A 19,631-nucleotide genomic window follows, 5' to 3' on the forward strand; every position below is an offset into this window, starting at 1 on the left:
TCCGGACCCTCTTGGATGAGCAAAATTCATCCGATCCGGCTGAAATTTGCAACGTGGTGTTAGTATAAGGCCGCTAAGAACCATGCCAAAATTGGTCCATATCGGTCTATAGTTATATATAGCCGATCCCCAATCACACAAAAATTGGTCCATATCGGTTCATAATCATGGTTGCCTCTCGAGCCAAAAATAATCTACCAAAATTTTATGTTTATAGAAAACATTGTCAAAATGTTATTTCTATAGAAAATTTTGTCAAAATTTTATTTCTATAGAAAATTTTGTCAAAATTTTATTTCTATAGAAAATTTTGTCAAAATTTTATTTCTATAGAAATTTTTTCCCAAATTTTATTTCTATAGAAAATTTTGTCAAAATTTTATTTCTATAGACTCTTTAAACTTAATTATATACGTATTTATCGGCCTTTTTTAGTTTAATATACCACGTACGGACTATGTGGTATATATTACGGTGTTAGGAAGTTTTAAGATACCTTGCCATCGGCTTCAGTAGAAGTTTCTACGCAATCCATGGTGGAGGGTACATAAGCTTCGGCCTGGCCGAACTTACTGCCGTATATACTTGTTTTTTACTAACATTGTGTTCCACCCTAGTGCATTAGCCGACTTAAATTTTGAGTCTATAGATTTTGTAGAAGTCTATCAAATTCTTCCAGATCGAGTGATATTTAAATGTATGTATTTGGGACAAACCTTTATATATAGCCCCCAACACATTTGACGGATGTAATATGGTATCGAAAATTTAGATCTACAAAGTGGTGCAGGGTATAATATAGTCGGCCCCGCCCGACTTTAGACTTTCCTTACTGGTTTTTTACTAACATTGTGTTCCACCCTAGTGCATTAGCCGACTTAAATTTTGAGTCTATAGATTTTGTAGAAGTCTATCAATTCTTCCAGATCGAGTGATATTTAAATGTATGTATTTGGGACAAACCTTTATATATAGCCCCCAACACATTTGACGGATGTAATATGGTATCGAAAATTTAGATCTACAAAGTGGTGCAGGGTATAATATGGTCGGCCCCGCCCGACTTTAGACTTTCCTTACTGGTTTCGTCTAAATAAGTTCATGATTTTCTTATAAATTAGTTCATGCATTGCATCGTATTTAAGTTCATTACTACGCTATGGGAAAAATGTAGTCACCCTCATTCAAAATATTCCTGCTATTAAGAAATTGGTTTCAAATAAAATGTTTGTCAATATCTGTTGGAGAAGTTTCTCCTAGCCCCTTGTTTCCAATGAAGATTGTAAACACCAAGTAAAATCAGGACAACTTCGAGTAAATTCGATATATTTATTGGCTTAAACTTGTATGTTAAGATTCCTAAAAAATAACTTTCTAAACATTAGGTACACATTTAATATCAATTATTACTAACTTTTTTAGTTTGAAAACTCTGAGCGCTTTAATTTAAGGGAACAATGTTCTTCTATGATTTAGGACCGAATGATTTTAAAATGGCTGCAAGCTTAATACAATTAACAACTAAAACAAAAAGCCCGCCTGGAACTACTTACAATATTCGACACACAAAGTACGATAAAAGACATAAATTTTACGAAACATTTCCCAACTAACACAGTATGGCAAGAAGTTTTCGAAGCCTTACTCCAAACCACTAGCCACGTCCAATACAGCTAGCTTAACTGCAGGCCTCTCCAAGACACCACATGAAGTCAATACTTTTGCTCTTCTGACTTGGCCATCACTAGCTTTAAAAATTTCAATAACCTTCCCTCTAGGCCATACATTCCTGGGATTTGAAGGGTCTACCACAACCACGAGATCGCCAACCTCTAAAGGCTTTGCCTTTTCAAACCACTTTGTGCGACATGTAAGCGTAGATAAATATTCAGAGACCCACCTACGCCAAAACTGTTCTGCAACTTGCTGCGACGATAACCAGCTTTGTCGCAAAACTACCCCAGCATCGTCATATGAAGCCAATGGTTTTAGGCCATTGGAAGATCCCAGCAATAAATGATTTGGTGTAAGCGCCTCCTTATTTTCACCATCAATTGGAATGTATGTAAGAGGGCGTGAATTTATAATATTCTCGACTTCTGCCATCATACTCCTCAAAACTTCTTCGCTTGGACACCTTTCAGGTAGTATTTTATATAGAACAGTTTTAACGGATCTTACCAGCCTTTCCCATGCCCCTCCCATGTGGGGCGATGAAGGAGAATTAAAGTTCCATTTCATAGTTGCCGATGTAAATGACCGAATGAGTTCGTTGGTATCTATCTCTTTTATAGCTTGCCGTAGCTCCCGCTCTGCACCGACAAAATTGGTGCCATTATCGCTGAAAAGCTCCCGAGGAGTACCTCTTCTGCATATAAAATTTCGTATTGCCATAATACATGAGCTGGTATTGAGTGTGCTAACGAGTTCAATGTGTACTGCCCTGATAGTTAGACAGGTAAATAAAGCACCGTATCTTTTTTCCTTATGTCTATTTACCCTTACATATATTGGACCAAAGTAATCAATCCCAGTAAATGTAAATGGGGAAATAAAAGAAGAAACTCGTGCCCTCGGCAGTTTGGCATTTGAGGTGGGCACGGTGTAGCTTTCGTTACTTTACACATTTGACAACATTTCACAACAGACTTCAACACAACTCTAAGTCTGGGAATGTAGTACCTTTGACGAAGCTCGTTAACAGCAGTTTCACTGTTCGCATGATGAAACAGGTTATGGTAATGCAAAATCAGCAGTTTCGTTAGATAACAATCTTTTGGTAGAATTGCTGGGTACATCAACTCCTCTGGTACATTGGCGTTGGATATTCGGCTATTTACTCTAAGAATTCCATCACTGTGGAGAAAAGGCGATAGTTTGTAAATAGAACTCCCTTTTGGTATATATTTGTTTTTTTCCAAGAGCCCAATCTCATTGAAAAAGCTTTCCCTTTGAGCTTGTTTTACCAATAATACTTCGGCAGCAGAAATCTCACTTTGAGTTAGTTCGGTCTCTGGGCGATAAGATTTATTAATCAAGAGTCGACAAAACTTTATAACGAAAGCAGTAGTTCTTAAAGCTCTTGTCCAGAGGGAAAAACGGTTAAGAAGAATCAGTGGTTCAGAAGCGGTCACTACATTCAAGCACTGCTTTATTTCGACTTGAGTTGGAGCAGTATTAGAGATTTCTTTCGGCCACATATGCTCAGGAAGTTTTAAAAACTCAGGTCCATTAAACCATCTTCCGGATTCTGACAAATTTGGTACGGAAGTCCATTTTGTAGCCTCGTCAGCTACATTTTGTTTTCCTGGAACCCAATGCCAATCAGCTATTTCCGAAAGGTGAAGTATCTCACTCACGCGCACGGCAACAAATTGGTGGTATTTTCTATGGTCTGATCGAATCCAGCTTAGGACTGTTTTCGAGTCAGACCAAAAAACCTTTTTCCGGATTTCAATATCATGCCCTTCGATTATATTATTGGCATATCGAGCGGCTATCAAGGCTGCCATCAATTCTAAACGGGGAATCGAAGCTAGTTTTAAAGGGGCAACCCGAGTTTTCGATCCAATTAGGGCCACTACAAATTCATTGCCAGCAAAAATTCTAAAATATGCGACAGCCGCGTATCCATTTTCGCTGGCATCAGCAAATACATGGAGATCAACAACAGCAGTTTCATAATTATGAATATGTTTTATGTAACATCTTGGAATCTTAAGTTCTTGAAGTTTCGGCAAATGGATAAACCATTTTTTCCACTTTTCCACTTGCGGTTGTAAAACCGACTCATCCCAGCCTACCCCACTTCGCCAAATCTCCTGAAGTGTTATTATACCCTTCACCACTACTGTGGTACAGGGTATAATAAGTTTGTGCATTTGTATGTAACGCCAAGAAGGGGTAATCATAGACCAACCTTTTAGTATACGGATCGGCTTAGAATTAAATTCTGAGTCGATTTAGCGATGTCCGTCTGTCTGTCTGTCCGTCTGTCTGTCTGTCTGTCTGTTGATGTATTTTTGTGTGCAAAGTACAGCTCGCAGTTTTAGTCCGATTGTCCTAAAATTTGGTATAGGGTCCTGTTTCGGCTCAAAGACGATCCCTATTGATTTTGGAAAAAATCGGTTCAGATTTAGATATAGCTGTCATATATATTTTTCACCGATCTGGTCATAATTGGCGTGTATATCAACCGATCTTCCTCAAATTCCGTACATCCGAATATTTTATGAGTCTCGAAAAACTTGCAAAATATCAGCAAAATCGGTTCAGATTTAGATATAGCTCCCATATATAGCTTTCGCCCGATTTACACTCATTTGCCCACAGAGGCCAATTTTTTGCTCCGATTTAGCTGAAATTTTGCATAGGGAGTAGAATTAGCGTTGTAACTATGCGTGCCAAATTTGCTTGAAATCGGTTTAGATTTGGATATATCTCCCATATAAAGCTTTCGCCCGATTTACACTCATATGACCACAGAGGCCAATTTTTAACTCCGATTTAGTTGAAATTTTGCACAGGGAGTAAAATTAGCATTGTAGCTATGCGTGCCAAATTTGCTTGAAATCGGTTCAGATTTGGATATATCTCCCATATATATGTTTTTCTGATTTCGACAAAAATGGTCAAAATACCAACATTTTCCTTGTAAAATCGCCACTGCTTAGTCGAAAAGTTGTAAAAATCACTCTAATTTTCCTAAACTTCTAATACATATATATCGAGCGATAAATCATAAATAAACTTTTTCGAAGTTTCCTTAAAATTGCTTCAGATTTAAACGTTTCCCATATTTATACCCTTCACCACTACTGTGGTACAGGGTATAATAAGTTTGTGCATTTGTATGTAACGCCAAGAAGGAGTAATCATAGACCAACCTTTTAGTATACGGATCGGCTTAGAATTAAATTCTGAGTCGATTTAGCGATGTCCGTCTGTCTGTCTGTCCGTCTGTCTGTCTGTTGATGTATTTTTGTGTGCAAAGTACAGCTCGCAGTTTTAGTCCGATTGTCCTAAAATTTGGTATAGGGTCCTGTTTCGGCTCAAAGACGATCCCTATTGATTTTGGAAAAAATCGGTTCAGATTTAGATATAGCTGCCATATATATTTTTCACCGATCTGGTCATAATTGGCGTGTATATCAACCGATCTTCCTCAAATTCCGTACATCCGAATATTTTATGAGTCTCGAAAAATTTCCTTAAAATTGCTTCAGATTTAAACGTTTCCCATATTTATACCCTTCACCACTACTGTGGTACAGGGTATAATAAGTTTGTGCATTTGTATGTAACGCCAAGAAGGAGTAATCATAGACCAACCTTTTAGTATACGGATCGGCTTAGAATTAAATTCTGAGTCGATTTAGCGATGTCCGTCTGTCTGTCCGTCTGTCTGTCTGTCTGTCTGTTGATGTATTTTTGTGTGCAAAGTACAGCTCGCAGTTTTAGTCCGATTGTCCTAAAATTTGGTATAGGGTCCTGTTTCGGCTGAAAGACGATCCCTATTGATTTTGGAAAAAATCGGTTCAGATTTAGATATAGCTCCCATATATAGCTTTCGCCCGATTTACACTCATTTGCCCACAGAGGCCAATTTTTTGCTCCGATTTAGCTGAAATTTTGCATACACTGAAAAAACAGTGAACCCTTTTCCATTGCAAAATGAACTAAACTGTAGTAATATTGACCATGATTTAGCCCTTAAGATTTTTTTCAACTTGTCTAGTTTATACTTTTCTTCAATTTTAGTTCATCTATAACATTGTAGTTTAGTTCATTTTTACAACCCCATAAGATTTATATACCCCTACCAAGTTAAAAAGTCAGTATTATTTTGGTTTACTTGCTTATTTTGTGGGTAACCCGATAATAAAAATTGGTTAACAGTATCTTTAAAATGTCGAAAACTAAACTATTTTTAAATCAATCATTCCACAGTACAGAGAAATTATATAATTAAAGGAACAACAAACCGTTTTACTATTATGAAAATTTTCATACATTAAAATTAAACTTTCTTTAAGCAAAAGTACTTTATTATAAAAACTTATGATGAAAGTTCTTAATACAATGTTTTTTGTGAATAAAAATTATGAACACGTGGAACAGAGAGTAGTTCATTTGAACCCGCTGTTTGGACATTTTGACTTATCCTTTTTTTATTCATCGTAGGTAGTTTTTTCACATATCTTGCTGGAAAAAATGGAAACAATTATGAAAATTGTTAAAAATATGTCGAAAACCTTAGTTGTTAGTACCTTCATTATACCCTTCACCACTACTGTGGTACAGGGTATAATAAGTTTGTGCATTTGTATGTAACGCCAAGAAGGAGTAATCATAGACCAACCTTTTAGTATACGGATCGGCTTAGAATTAAATTCTGAGTCGATTTAGCGATGTCCGTCTGTCTGTCTGTCCGTCTGTCTGTCCGTCTGTCTGTCCGTCTGTCTGTCTGTCTGTTGATGTATTTTTGTGTGCAATGTACAGCTCGCAGTTTTAGTCCGATTGTCCTAAAATTTGGTATAGGGTCCTGTTTCGGCTCAAAGACGATCCCTATTGATTTTGGAAAAAATCGGTTCAGATTTAGATATAGCTGCCATATATATTTTTCACCGATCTGGTCATAATTGGCGTGTATATCAACCGATCTTCCTCAAATTCCGTACATCCGAATATTTTATGAGTCTCGAAAAACTTACAAAATATCAGCAAAATCGGTTCAGATTTAGATATAGCTCCCATATATAGCTTTCGCCCGATTTACACTCATTTGCCCACAGAGGCCAATTTTTTGCTCCGATTTAGCTGAAATTTTGCATAGGGAGTAAAATTAGCATTGTAGCTATGCGTGCCAAATTTGGTTGAAATCGGTTCAGATTTAGATATAGCTCCCATATATATGTTTTTCTGATTTCGACAAAAATGGTCAAAATACCAACATTTTCCTTGTAAAATCGCCACTGCTTAGTCGAAAAGTTGTAAAAATCACTCTAATTTTCCTAAACTTCTAATACATATATATCGAGCGATAAATCATAAATAAACTTTTTCGAAGTTTCCTTAAAATTGCTTCAGATTTAAACGTTTCCCATATTTATACCCTTCACCACTACTGTGGTACAGGGTATAATAAGTTTGTGCATTTGTATGTAACGCCAAGAAGGAGTAATCATAGACCAACCTTTTAGTATACGGATCGGCTTAGAATTAAATTCAGAGTCGATTTAGCGATGTCCGTCTGTCTGTCTGTCCGTCTGTCTGTCCGTCTGTCTGTCTGTCTGTTGATGTATTTTTGTGTGCAAAGGACAGCTCGCAGTTTTAGTCCGATTGTCCTAAAATTTGGTATAGGGTCCTGTTTCGGCTCAAAGACGATCCCTATTGATTTTGGAAAAAATCGGTTCAGATTTAGATATAGCTGCCATATATATTTTTCACCGATCTGGTCATAATTGGCGTGTATATCAACCGATCTTCCTCAAATTCCGTACATCCGAATATTTTATGAGTCTCGAAAAACTTGCAAAATATCAGCAAAATCGGTTCAGATTTAGATATAGCTCCCATATGTAGCTTTCGCCCGATTTACACTCATTTGCCCACAGAGGCCAATTTTTTGCTCCGATTTAGCTGAAATTTTGCATAGGGAGTAGAATTAGCGTTGTAACTATGCGTGCCAAATTTGCTTGAAATCGGTTCAGATTTGGATATATCTCCCATATAAAGCTTTCGCCCGATTTACACTCATATGACCATAGAGGCCAATTTTTAACTCCGATTTAGTTGAAATTTTGCACAGGGAGTAAAATTAGCATTGTAGCTATGCGTGCCAAATTTGGTTGAAATCGGTTCAGATTTGGATATAGCTCCCATATATATGTTTTTCTGATTTCGACAAAAATGGTCAAAATACCAACATTTTCCTTGTAAAATCGCCACTGCTTAGTCGAAAAGTTGTAAAAATGACTCTAATTTTCCTAAACTTCTAATACATATATATCGAGCGATAAATCATAAATAAACTTTTTCGAAGTTTCCTTAAAATTGCTTCAGATTTAAACGTTTCCCATATTTATACCCTTCACCACTACTGTGGTACAGGGTATAATAAGTTTGTGCATTTGTATGTAACGCCAAGAAGGAGTAATCATAGACCAACCTTTTAGTATACGGATCGGCTTAGAATTAAATTCTGAGTCGATTTAGCGATGTCCGTCTGTCTGTCTGTCCGTCTGTCTGTCCATCTGTCTGTCTGTCTGTCAAAATACCTACATTTTCCTTGTAAAATCGCCACTGCTTAGTCGAAAAGTTGTAAAAATGATTCTAATTTTCCTAAACTTCTAATACATATATATCGAGCGATAAATCATAAATAAACTTTTTCGAAGTTTCCTTAAAATTGCTTCAGATTTAAACGTTTCCCATATTTATACCCTTCACCACTACTGCGGTACAGGGTATAATAAGTTTGTGCAGTTGTATGTAACGCCAAGAAGGAGTAATCATAAACCAACCTTTTAGTATACGGATCGGCTTAGAATTAAATTCTGAGTCGATTTAGCGATGTCCGTCTGTCTGTCTGTCCGTCTGTCTGTCCGTCTGTCTGTCTGTCTGTCTGTCTGTTGATGTATTTTTGTGTGCAAAGGACAGCTCGCAGTTTTAGTCCGATTGTCCTAAAATTTGGTATAGGGTCCTGTTTCGGCTCAAAGACGATCCCTATTGATTTTGGAAAAAATCGGTTCAGATTTAGATATAGCTCCCATATATAGCTTTCGCCCGATTTACACTCATTTGCCCACAGAGGCCAATTTTTTGCTCCGATTTAGCTGAAATTTTGCATAGGGAGTAGAATTAGCGTTGTAACTATGCGTGCCAAATTTGTTTGAAATCGGTTCAGATTTGGATATATCTCCCATATAAAGCTTTCGCCCGATTTACACTCATATGACCACAGAGGCCAATTTTTAACTCCGATTTAGTTGAAATTTTGCACAGGGAGTAAAATTAGCATTGTAGCTATGCGTGCCAAATTTGGTTGAAATCGGTTCAGATTTAGATATAGCTCCCATATATATGTTTTTCTGATTTCGACAAAAATGGTCAAAATACCAACATTTTCCTTGTAAAATCGCCACTGCTTAGTCGAAAAGTTGTAAAAATGACTCTAATTTTCCTAAACTTCTAATACAAATATATCGAGCGATAAATCATAAATAAACTTTTTCGAAGTTTCCTTAAAATTGCTTCAGATTTAAACGTTTCCCATATTTATACCCTTCACCACTACTGTGGTACAGGGTATAATAAGTTTGTGCATTTGTATGTAACGCCAAGAAGGAGTAATCATAGACCAACCTTTTAGTATACGGATCGGCTTAGAATTAAATTCTGAGTCGATTTAGCGATGTCCGTCTGTCTGTCCGTCTGTCTGTCTGTCTGTCTGTCTGTTGATGTATTTTTGTGTGCAAAGTACAGCTCGCAGTTTTAGTCCGATTGTCCTAAAATTTGGTATAGGGTCCTGTTTCGGCTCAAAGACGATCCCTATTGATTTTGGAAAAAATCGGTTCAGATTTAGATATAGCTGCCATATATATTTTTCACCGATCTGGTCATAATTGGCGTGTATATCAACCGATCTTCCTCAAATTCCGTACATCCGAATATTTTATGAGTCTCCAAAAACTTGCAAAATATCAGCAAAATCGGTTCAGATTTAGATATAGCTCCCATATGTAGCTTTCGCCCGATTTACACTCATTTGCCCACAGAGGCCAATTTTTTGCTCCGATTTAGCTGAAATTTTGCATAGGGAGTAGAATTAGCGTTGTAACTATGCGTGCCAAATTTGCTTGAAATCGGTTCAGATTTGGATATATCTCCCATATAAAGCTTTCGCCCGATTTACACTCATATGACCATAGAGGCCAATTTTTAACTCCGATTTAGTTGAAATTTTGCACAGGGAGTAAAATTAGCATTGTAGCTATGCGTGCCAAATTTGGTTGAAATCGGTTCAGATTTGGATATAGCTCCCATATATATGTTTTTCTGATTTCGACAAAAATGGTCAAAATACCAACATTTTCCTTGTAAAATCGCCACTGCTTAGTCGAAAAGTTGTAAAAATGACTCTAATTTTCCTAAGCTTCTAATACATATATATCGAGCGATAAATCATAAATAAACTTTTTCGAAGTTTCCTTAAAATTGCTTCAGATTTAAACGTTTCCCATATTTATACCCTTCACCACTACTGTGGTACAGGGTATAATAAGTTTGTGCATTTGTATGTAACGCCAAGAAGGAGTAATCATAGACCAACTTTTTAGTATACGGATCGGCTTAGAATTAAATTCTGAGTCGATTTAGCGATGTCCGTCTGTCTGTCTGTCCGTCTGTCTGTCTGTCTGTCTGTTGATGTATTATTGTGTGCAAAGGACAGCTCGCAGTTTTAGTCCGATTGTCCTAAAATTTGGTATAGGGTCCTGTTTCGGCTCAAAGACGATCCCTATTGATTTTGGAAAAAATCGGTTCAGATTTAGATATAGCTCCCATATATAGCTTTCGCCCGATTTACACTCATTTGCCCACAGAGGCCAATTTTTTGCTCCGATTTAGCTGAAATTTTGCATAGGGAGTAGAATTAGCGTTGTAACTATGCGTGCCAAATTTGCTTGAAATCGGTTCAGATTTGGATATATCTCCCATATAAAGCTTTCGCCCGATTTACACTCATATGACCACAGAGGCCAATTTTTAACTCCGATTTAGTTGAAATTTTGCACAGGGAGTAAAATTAGCATTGTAGCTATGCGTGCCAAATTTGGTTAAAATCGGTTCAGATTTAGATATAGCTCCCATATATATGTTTTTCTGATTTCGACAAAAATGGTCAAAATACCAACATTTTCCTTGTAAAATCGCCACTGCTTAGTCGAAAAGTTGTAAAAATGACTCTAATTTTCCTAAACTTCTAATACAAATATATCGAGCGATAAATCATAAATAAACTTTTTCGAAGTTTCCTTAAAATTGCTTCAGATTTAAACGTTTCCCATATTTATACCCTTCACCACTACTGTGGTACAGGGTAGAGCATTGCATGAGAACATTCATTCATAGCGCACACAACTGAACTCATGAAACGGTTCGAGAAGACTGAATAATCTTCATTGATCGAATGAATAGAATGAGAACACTGGCTTGACCGAATCGGTTCGAATGAATGTAAATGTATGAATGAGACATGGTTTGAATCACACCCAATAATTCAGTATCGAGTGAATGTTGTTGTGACGTCACATCATTGAAGTTGTGCATTTGTTTCCATTCTCGGTCGCAAGCAAACATTCGATTGCATTTGGTGAAACGGGATAATCGAGAATACTCGAACATTTAGCGGGAGTTTCGGGAATTTGCAAAGTTCTCGAGTATGTTATGACAAAAAATGGAATCATGCTTAATGAGAAAAGAAGTCGTACAGTTTGTGTTTCTTTAGATATAAGTGTGTAATTAATAGTTAAGCTTATTGACGATAAAATGAGTAATTCTAACAAGGCAAATGTTTAAATTTGTTATGTTTTTATATGTAACTAGCAAAAGTAAATTTATTTTTGTATTTTTTGTCTGCTTTTTATACCATCCACCATAGGAAGGGGGTATATTAAGTTTGTCATTCCGTTTGTAATACATCGAAATATTGCTCTAAGACCCCATAAAGTATACATATTCTGGGTCGCGGTGAAATTCTGAGTCGATCTACGCATGTCCGTCCGACCGTCTGTTGAAATCACGCTAACTTCCGAACGAAACAAGCTATCGACTTGAAACTTGGCATAAGTAGTTGTCATTGATGTAGGTCGGATGGTATTGCAAACGGGCCATATTTTACAAAATTTTATTTGTATAGAAAATTTTATCAACATTGTATTTCTATAGAAAATGTTATCAAAATTTTATTTCTATAGAAAATTTTATCAAAATTTTATTTCTATAAAAAATGTTGTCATAATTTTATTTCTATAGAAAATTTTGTCAAAATTTTATTTCAATAGAAAATGTTGTTAACATCTATAAAAAAAATATCAAAATTCTATTTCTATAGAAAATTCTATCAAAATTGTATTTTTATAGAAAATTTTGTCAAAATTTTATTTCTATAGAAAATTTTGTCAAAATTTTATTTTTATAGAAAATTTTATCAACATTATATTTGTATAGTTCGGCTTGAGGTCATATGAATAAAAACAGATGTTGTTGTGTTTTTGAGTTGTATTTTTATTTAATATTATCCAATATTTCGAAAGATCTCCGATGTTCGTCTTCAGGGAAATTTTTTTAGAAGTAAAGAACAATGAACTTATTCGCAAACGAGTAAATATATATAAATATATATATATATATATATATATATATATATATATATATATATATATATATATATATATATATATATATATATATATATATATATATATATATATATATATATATATATATATATATATATATATATATATATATATATATATATATATATATATATATATATATATATATATATATATATATATATATATATATATATATATAAATATATATATATATATATATATATATATATATATATATATATATATATATATATATATATATATATATATATATAAAAATTTATTTCTATAAAAAATTATTAACATTTTATTTCTATAGAAAATTTTCTCAAAATTTTATTTCTATAGAAAATTTTGTCAACATCGTATTTCTATAAAAAAAAAATTAATCAAAATTTTATTTCTATAGAAAATTTTATCAAAAATTTTATTTCTCTAGAAAATTTGGTCAAAATTTTATTTCTCTAGAAAAATTTATCAACATTTTATTTCTATAAAAAATTTTGTGAAAATTTTATTTCAATAGAAAATTTTGTCGACATTTTATTTCTATGGAAAATTTTGTCAAAATTTTATTTCTATAGAAAAAGGAAAAATATTTTATTTCCTTTAAATAGGAATGCCCCTTATTTTTTATACGAGAAAGTGAATTGGATTTTTAACGATTACTTACTATAATGCCCAAAAATATCATCCCAAATGTTTCTCCTAAAAACTAGAGCAATATTTAGTTTTGCTGTTAATACCTTTTTACATAGAAATGCAGAAGGTTTTGTCCACTTTATGTTATTTTTTTTACTTCATACACAAGCGCCTTTTCAACTTACAACTAAACAAACGTACAATACATATAAAAGTTGTTGTTATTGTTACTACGTGAGGGCAAAAAAAGATTCGAAATCCTCGATTCCTTCACTTTGTTTTCGAAAACAATTTGACTCGTTGTGTTTGATCCCGAAGACTGAAGTTGTTTGATTGACCGTTTCATACAACACAAACGAGAACGAGTTATGGTTGTATTCGAACTTACAAACATCGGTCCAAACGGGAACGACTACAAATCTCTACCTTACTTGTTGGGCTTCGTGATGTTCTCGAACACAAAAATATATGACCGATGCAATGCTCTAGTACAGGGTATAATAAGTTTGTGCATTTGTATGTAACGCCAAGAAGGAGTAATCATAGACCAACCTTTTAGTATACGGATCGGCTTAGAATTAAATTCTGAGTCGATTTAGCGATGTCCGTCTGTCTGTCTGTCTGTCTGTCTGTTGATGTATTTTTGTGTGCAAAGTACAGCTCGCAGTTTTAGTCCGATTGTCCTAAAATTTGGTATAGGGTCCTGTTTCGGCTCAAAGACGATCCCTATCGGTTCAGATTTAGATATAGCTCCCATATATAGCTTTCGCCCGATTTACATTCATTTGCCCACAGAGGCCAATTTTTTGCTCCGATTTAGCTGAAATTTTGCATACACTGAAAAAACAGTGAACCCTTTTCCATTGCAAAATGAACTAAACTGTAGTAATATTGACCATGATTTAGCCCTTAAGATTTTTTTCAACTTGTCTAGTTTATACTTTTCTTCAATTTTAGTTCATCTATAACATTGTAGTTTAGTTCATTTTTACAACCCCATAAGATTTATATACCCCTACCAAGTTAAAAAGTCAGTATTATTTTGGTTTACTTGCTTATTTTGTGGGTAACCCGATAATAAAAATTGGTTAACAGTATCTTTAAAATGTCGAAAACTAAACTATTTTTAAATCAATCATTCCACAGTACAGAGAAATTATATAATTAAAGGAACAACAAACCGTTTTACTATTATGAAAATTTTCATACATTAAAATTAAACTTTCTTTAAGCAAAAGTACTTTATTATAAAAACTTATGATGAAAGTTCTTAATACAATGTTTTTTGTGAATAAAAATTATGAACACGTGGAACAGAGAGTAGTTCATTTGAACCCGCTGTTTGGACATTTAGACTTATCCTTTTTTTATTCATCGTAGGTAGTTTTTCACATATCTTGCTGGAAAAAATGGAAACAATTATGAAAATTGTTAAAAATAGGTCGAAAACCTTAGTTGTTAGTACCTTCATTTTTTTGTATTTATTTTCATTATTTATTATGATTTTAAATAAACTAATAATAATAATAATAATTGTTAAAAATTAACACCATGTAATGAAATATAATTTTTATACCCTACACCATAGGATGGGGGTATATTAACTTTGTCATTCCGTTTGTAACACATCGAAATATTGCTCTAAGACCCCATAACGTATATATATTCTGGGTCGTGGTGAAATTCTGAGTCGATCTGAGCATGTCCGTCCGTCCGTCTGTTGAAATCACGCTAACTTCCGAACGCAACAAGCTATCGACTTGAAACTTGGCACAAGTAGTTGTTATTGATGTAGGTCAGACGGTATTGAAAATGGGCCCTATCGGTCCACTTTTACGTATAGCCCCCATATAAACGGACCCCCAAATTTGGCTTGTGATTGCTCTAAAAGAAGCAACTTTCATCCGATCCGGCTGAAATTTAGTACATGGTGTTAATATATGGTCTCTAACAACCATGCAAAAATTGGTCCATATCGGTCCACTTTTGCGTATAGCCCCCATATAAACGGACCCCCAAATTTGGCTTACGATTGCTCTAATAGAAGCAAATTTTATCCGATCAGGCTGAAATTTGGTACATGGTGTTAGTATATGGTCTCTAACAACCATGCAAAAATTCGTCCATATCGGTCCACTTTTACGTATAGCCCCCATATAAACGGACCCCCAAATCTGGCTTGCGATTGCTCTAAGAGAAGCAAATTTCATCCGATCCGGATGGAATTTGGTACATGGTGTTAGAATGTGGTCTCTAACAAGCACGCAAGAATTGGTCCATAATGATATATAGCCCCCATATAAACCGTTCCCCAGATTTGATCTCCGGACCCTCTTGGATGAGCAAAATTCATCCGATCCGGCTGAAATTTGCAACGTGGTGTTAGTATAAGGCCGCTAAGAACCATGCCAAAATTGGTCCATATCGGTCTATAGTTATATATAGCCGATCCCCAATCACACAAAAATTGGTCCATATCGGTTCATAATCATGGTTGCCTCTCGAGCCAAAAATAATCTACCAAAATTTTATGTTTATAGAAAACATTGTCAAAATGTTATTTCTATAGAAAATTTTGTCAAAATTTTATTTCTATAGAAAATTTTGTCAAAATTTTATTTCTATAGAAATTTTTTTCCAAATTTTATTTCTATAGAAAATTTTGTCAAAATTTTATTTCTATAGACTCTTTAAACTTAATTATATACGTATTTATCGGCCTTTTTTAGTTTAATATACCACGTATGGACTATGTGGTATATATTACGGTGTTAGGAAGTTCTACTGAAGCCGATGGCAAGGTATCTTACTTGCCATCGGCTTCAGTAGAAGTTTCTACGCAATCCATGGTGGAGGGTACATAAGCTTCGGCCTGGCCGAACTTACTGCCGTATATACTTGTTTTTTACTAACATTGTGTTCCACCCTAGTGCATTAGCCGACTTAAATTTTGAGTCTATAGATTTTGTAGAAGTCTATCAAATTCTTCCAGATCGAGTGATATTTAAATGTATGTATTTGGGACAAACCTTTATATATAGCCCCCAACACATTTGACGGATGTGATATGGTATCGAAAATTTAGATCTACAAAGTGGTGCAGGGTATAATATAGTCGGCCCCGCCCGACTTTAGACTTTCCTTACTGGTTTTTTACTAACATTGTGTTCCACCCTAGTGCATTAGCGGACTTAAATTTTGAGTCTATAGATTTTGTAGAAGTCTATCAAATTCTTCCAGATCGAGTGATATTTAAATGTATGTATTTGGGACAAACCTTTATATATAGCCCCCAACACATTTGACGGATGTAATATGGTATCGAAAATTTAGATCTACAAAGTGGTGCAGGGTATAATATAGTCGGCCCCGCCCGACTTTAGACTTTCCTTACTGGTTTTTTACTAACATTGTGTTCCACCCTAGTGCATTAGCCGACTTAAATTTTGAGTCTATAGATTTTGTAGAAGTCTATCAAATTCTTCCAGATCGAGTGATATTTAAATGTATGTATTTGGGACAAACCTTTATATATAGCCCCCAACACATTTGACGGATGTAATATGGTATCGAAAATTTAGATCTACAAAGTGGTGCAGGGTATAATATAGTCGGCCCCGCCCGACTTTAGACTTTCCTTACTGGTTTTTTACTAACATTGTGTTCCACCCTAGTGCATTAGCCGACTTAAATTTTGAGTCTATAGATTTTGTAGAAGTCTATCAAATTCTTCCAGATCGAGTGATATTTAAATGTATGTATTTGGGACAAACCTTTATATATAGCCCCCAACACATTTGACGGATGTAATATGGTATCGAAAATTTAGATCTACAAAGTGGTGCAGGGTATAATATAGTCGGCCCCGCCCGACTTTAGACTTTCCTTACTGGTTTTTTACTAACATTGTGTTCCACCCTAGTGCATTAGCCGACTTAAATTTTGAGTCTATAGATTTTGTAGAAGTCTATCAAATTCTTCCAGATCGAGTGATATTTAAATGTATGTATTTGGGACAAACCTTTATATATAGCCCCCAACATATTTGACGGATGTAATATGGTATCGAAAATTTAGATCTACAAAGTGGTGCAGGGTATAATATAGTCGGCCCCGCCCGACTTTAGACTTTCCTTACTGTTTTTTTACTAACATTGTGTTCCACCCTAGTGCATTAGCCGACTTAAATTTTGAGTCTATAGATTTTGTAGAAGTCTATCAAATTCTTCCAGATCGAGTGATATTTAAATGTATGTATTTGGGACAAACCTTTATATATAGCCCCCAACATATTTGACGGATGTAATATGGTATCGAAAATTTAGATCTACAAAGTGGTGCAGGGTATAATATAGTCGGCCCCGCCCGACTTTAGACTTTCCTTACTGGTTTTTAAATACATTAAAAAGTTTCCAATCAGCCCCAATGAGTCGTAAACGCTCATAAGGATTTTTGGAAGTTCTCTTTTCGTAGGTTCTTTAGTTCCGATGAAAAGTTGGCTGTCTATTATAGTTTTCGAAATTTTAAAAGTAATGGTATCATCACAAGGCTTCCAAAATACCCCGAGCACCTTTTCAGTCTCAAATTTGTCCAGACCACTTAAGCACTTATCCTCAGTCCTTTGAGCATTCAAACTCTCTAACACCTCACTGCTGTTTGAACACCAGTTGCGCAAATTAAATCCTGCCTCGCTATGTATAAAATGCACATTTTTTGAAACTTTTATGGCCTGTTCCGCAGTGTCTGCAGAAAGCAGGAAATCATCGACGTAGTGATTGTTGATTATAGCCGACACAGCCTCTGGATATTGAACTTCATATTTGGACGCATGTAAATTTTTAACGTATTGAGAAATGCAAGGGGAACACGATGCTCCAAAAATTAAAACATTCATAATGTAGACATCAGGTTCTCTAGAAGCATCACAATTACGCCATAAAAATTTCTGAGCATAACGATCGTCTTCCTTTACAAAAATTCTATGAAACATCTGCTCAATGTCAGCTGTAACTGCGTATTGTTTTTGCCTAAATCTAAAGAGTATCGATGGTAGCGAAGCTAATAAATCTGGGCCCTTCAATAGCATAGAATTAAGTGACAGCCCGTGCACCTTCGCTGCCGCATCCCACACAATTCTAGTTTTATTTGGCTTATTTTTATTAAAAACTGAAAATATTGGAAGATACCACGACTTTCTTTCATTTTGGCAATCAGTTGACAATTTAGATATATAATTCTTTGCGGAATAGTCAGATATGGTCGATTCAAATACATTAAAAAGATCCTTATTTTTGTTCAGAACCTTCTCAAGACAAATCAATCTTTTTTTGCCATCTCATAGCTTTGTGGAAATTCTATGATATCATATCGCCATAATAGGGCTGTTTCATAATGTCCATTTGGCTTTTGCTTGGTATGTTTTTCCAACAACCTTAATGCTCTTTGATCCTCCTTGCCGAGAGCATTCGGCACACCGGTAATACCAGCGGTTTCTATTGTATGAAATTGCTTAACCAAATCATTTAGGGTACTGTCAGTGTCTTCGCATTGGCAAACATGGCAAGAATAAAAAGGTTTATGACATATTTCACTGGATACCTCTCCACATATTAACCATCCCAATCGGGTACATAATGCAATTGGTTGGCCCAATTCCCCCTCTCTTGTACGTTTAGTGGTACACAAATTACTATTGTTTAACCCAATCAATACAGATGGTTCAGCATTTAAGAAGCTTTTTATTGGTAAACCCTTCAAATGTGAAAATTGTTCACACAAACTCAAATAGTCTACGGTTTGGGAAGGAAGACACAAATATTTTACAGTACGCACCTCAATATTATGCCGCTTTTCATTTCCACCAGATACTTTGACAGTAAGCTTCATTGATTCAGGCTCACTTCTTTCAACGTTGTTTGTCCACTTTAAGCATAAAGACTCGATATTACCTTCTAGCCTTAACTCTTCGGCAATTCTACTATCCATAAGACTAACCGAAGAACCTTCGTCAATAAAAGCATAGGTATTCGTGTGCTTGACTTTCATTATACTCTTGTTGGTTTGACGTTTCATTTTCTTTTCGCACTAATTCGTTGTTTTGGCTAGAATGTAAGAGGGAATTATGTTTTTTTGACAATTCTCTATTCCACATGTTATGTTGCTTTTGCAAATTCCTTAATGTTTTCGTAAACATAACTTGCATAGCTTAAACATTCTCACCATATCCCACCTTTCATTCCTATCCGCAGCTAAGAATTCTGAGCAAAGAGAAATGTTCTTACAACTCTTCTCACAAACTGGACAAGTTCGTTCTCTTTGATCTGAGTGTGCATGTACATAAACAGGTTTCTGTCGGCTGCGTACATTCTCTGCTGCTGCATATACATTGCAGCTGTTCTCAAAACTTACGCAGCTAGCAGAAACTCCAATGTCATATATCCAATCAGCGAATGATGACAGATTAGCTTTTCTATTGTCATTCATCAACTTTGTTTTGTGTGCTCCCCAATTGAGTTGTAAACTTGGTGGCATTTTAAGAATTAAATCCTGCAACAGGGAAGAGTTATTTATTTCTTCGTATAATCC

General features: G+C 35.1%; 1 protein-coding gene across 1 annotated transcript; it reads right to left on the reverse strand.

Annotated features, from left to right (window-relative positions):
* Positions 1 to 1,641: 1,641 nt before the first annotated feature.
* LOC142229926 (uncharacterized) lies at positions 1,642 to 18,132 on the reverse strand. Its single transcript, XM_075300527.1, has 3 exons — positions 17,433 to 18,132; positions 2,683 to 3,850; positions 1,642 to 2,443 (listed from the first exon to the last, which is right to left on the reverse strand). The coding sequence occupies exons 1-3, from the start codon at positions 18,130 to 18,132 to the stop codon at positions 1,642 to 1,644; spliced, it is 2,670 nt and encodes an 889-aa protein (XP_075156642.1).
* Positions 18,133 to 19,631: the final 1,499 nt, after the last annotated feature.

This window comes from Haematobia irritans, chromosome 1 (genome assembly GCF_050003625.1).
Source record: "Haematobia irritans isolate KBUSLIRL chromosome 1, ASM5000362v1, whole genome shotgun sequence".
In the NCBI taxonomy this organism is placed as follows: domain Eukaryota; kingdom Metazoa; phylum Arthropoda; class Insecta; order Diptera; family Muscidae; genus Haematobia; species Haematobia irritans.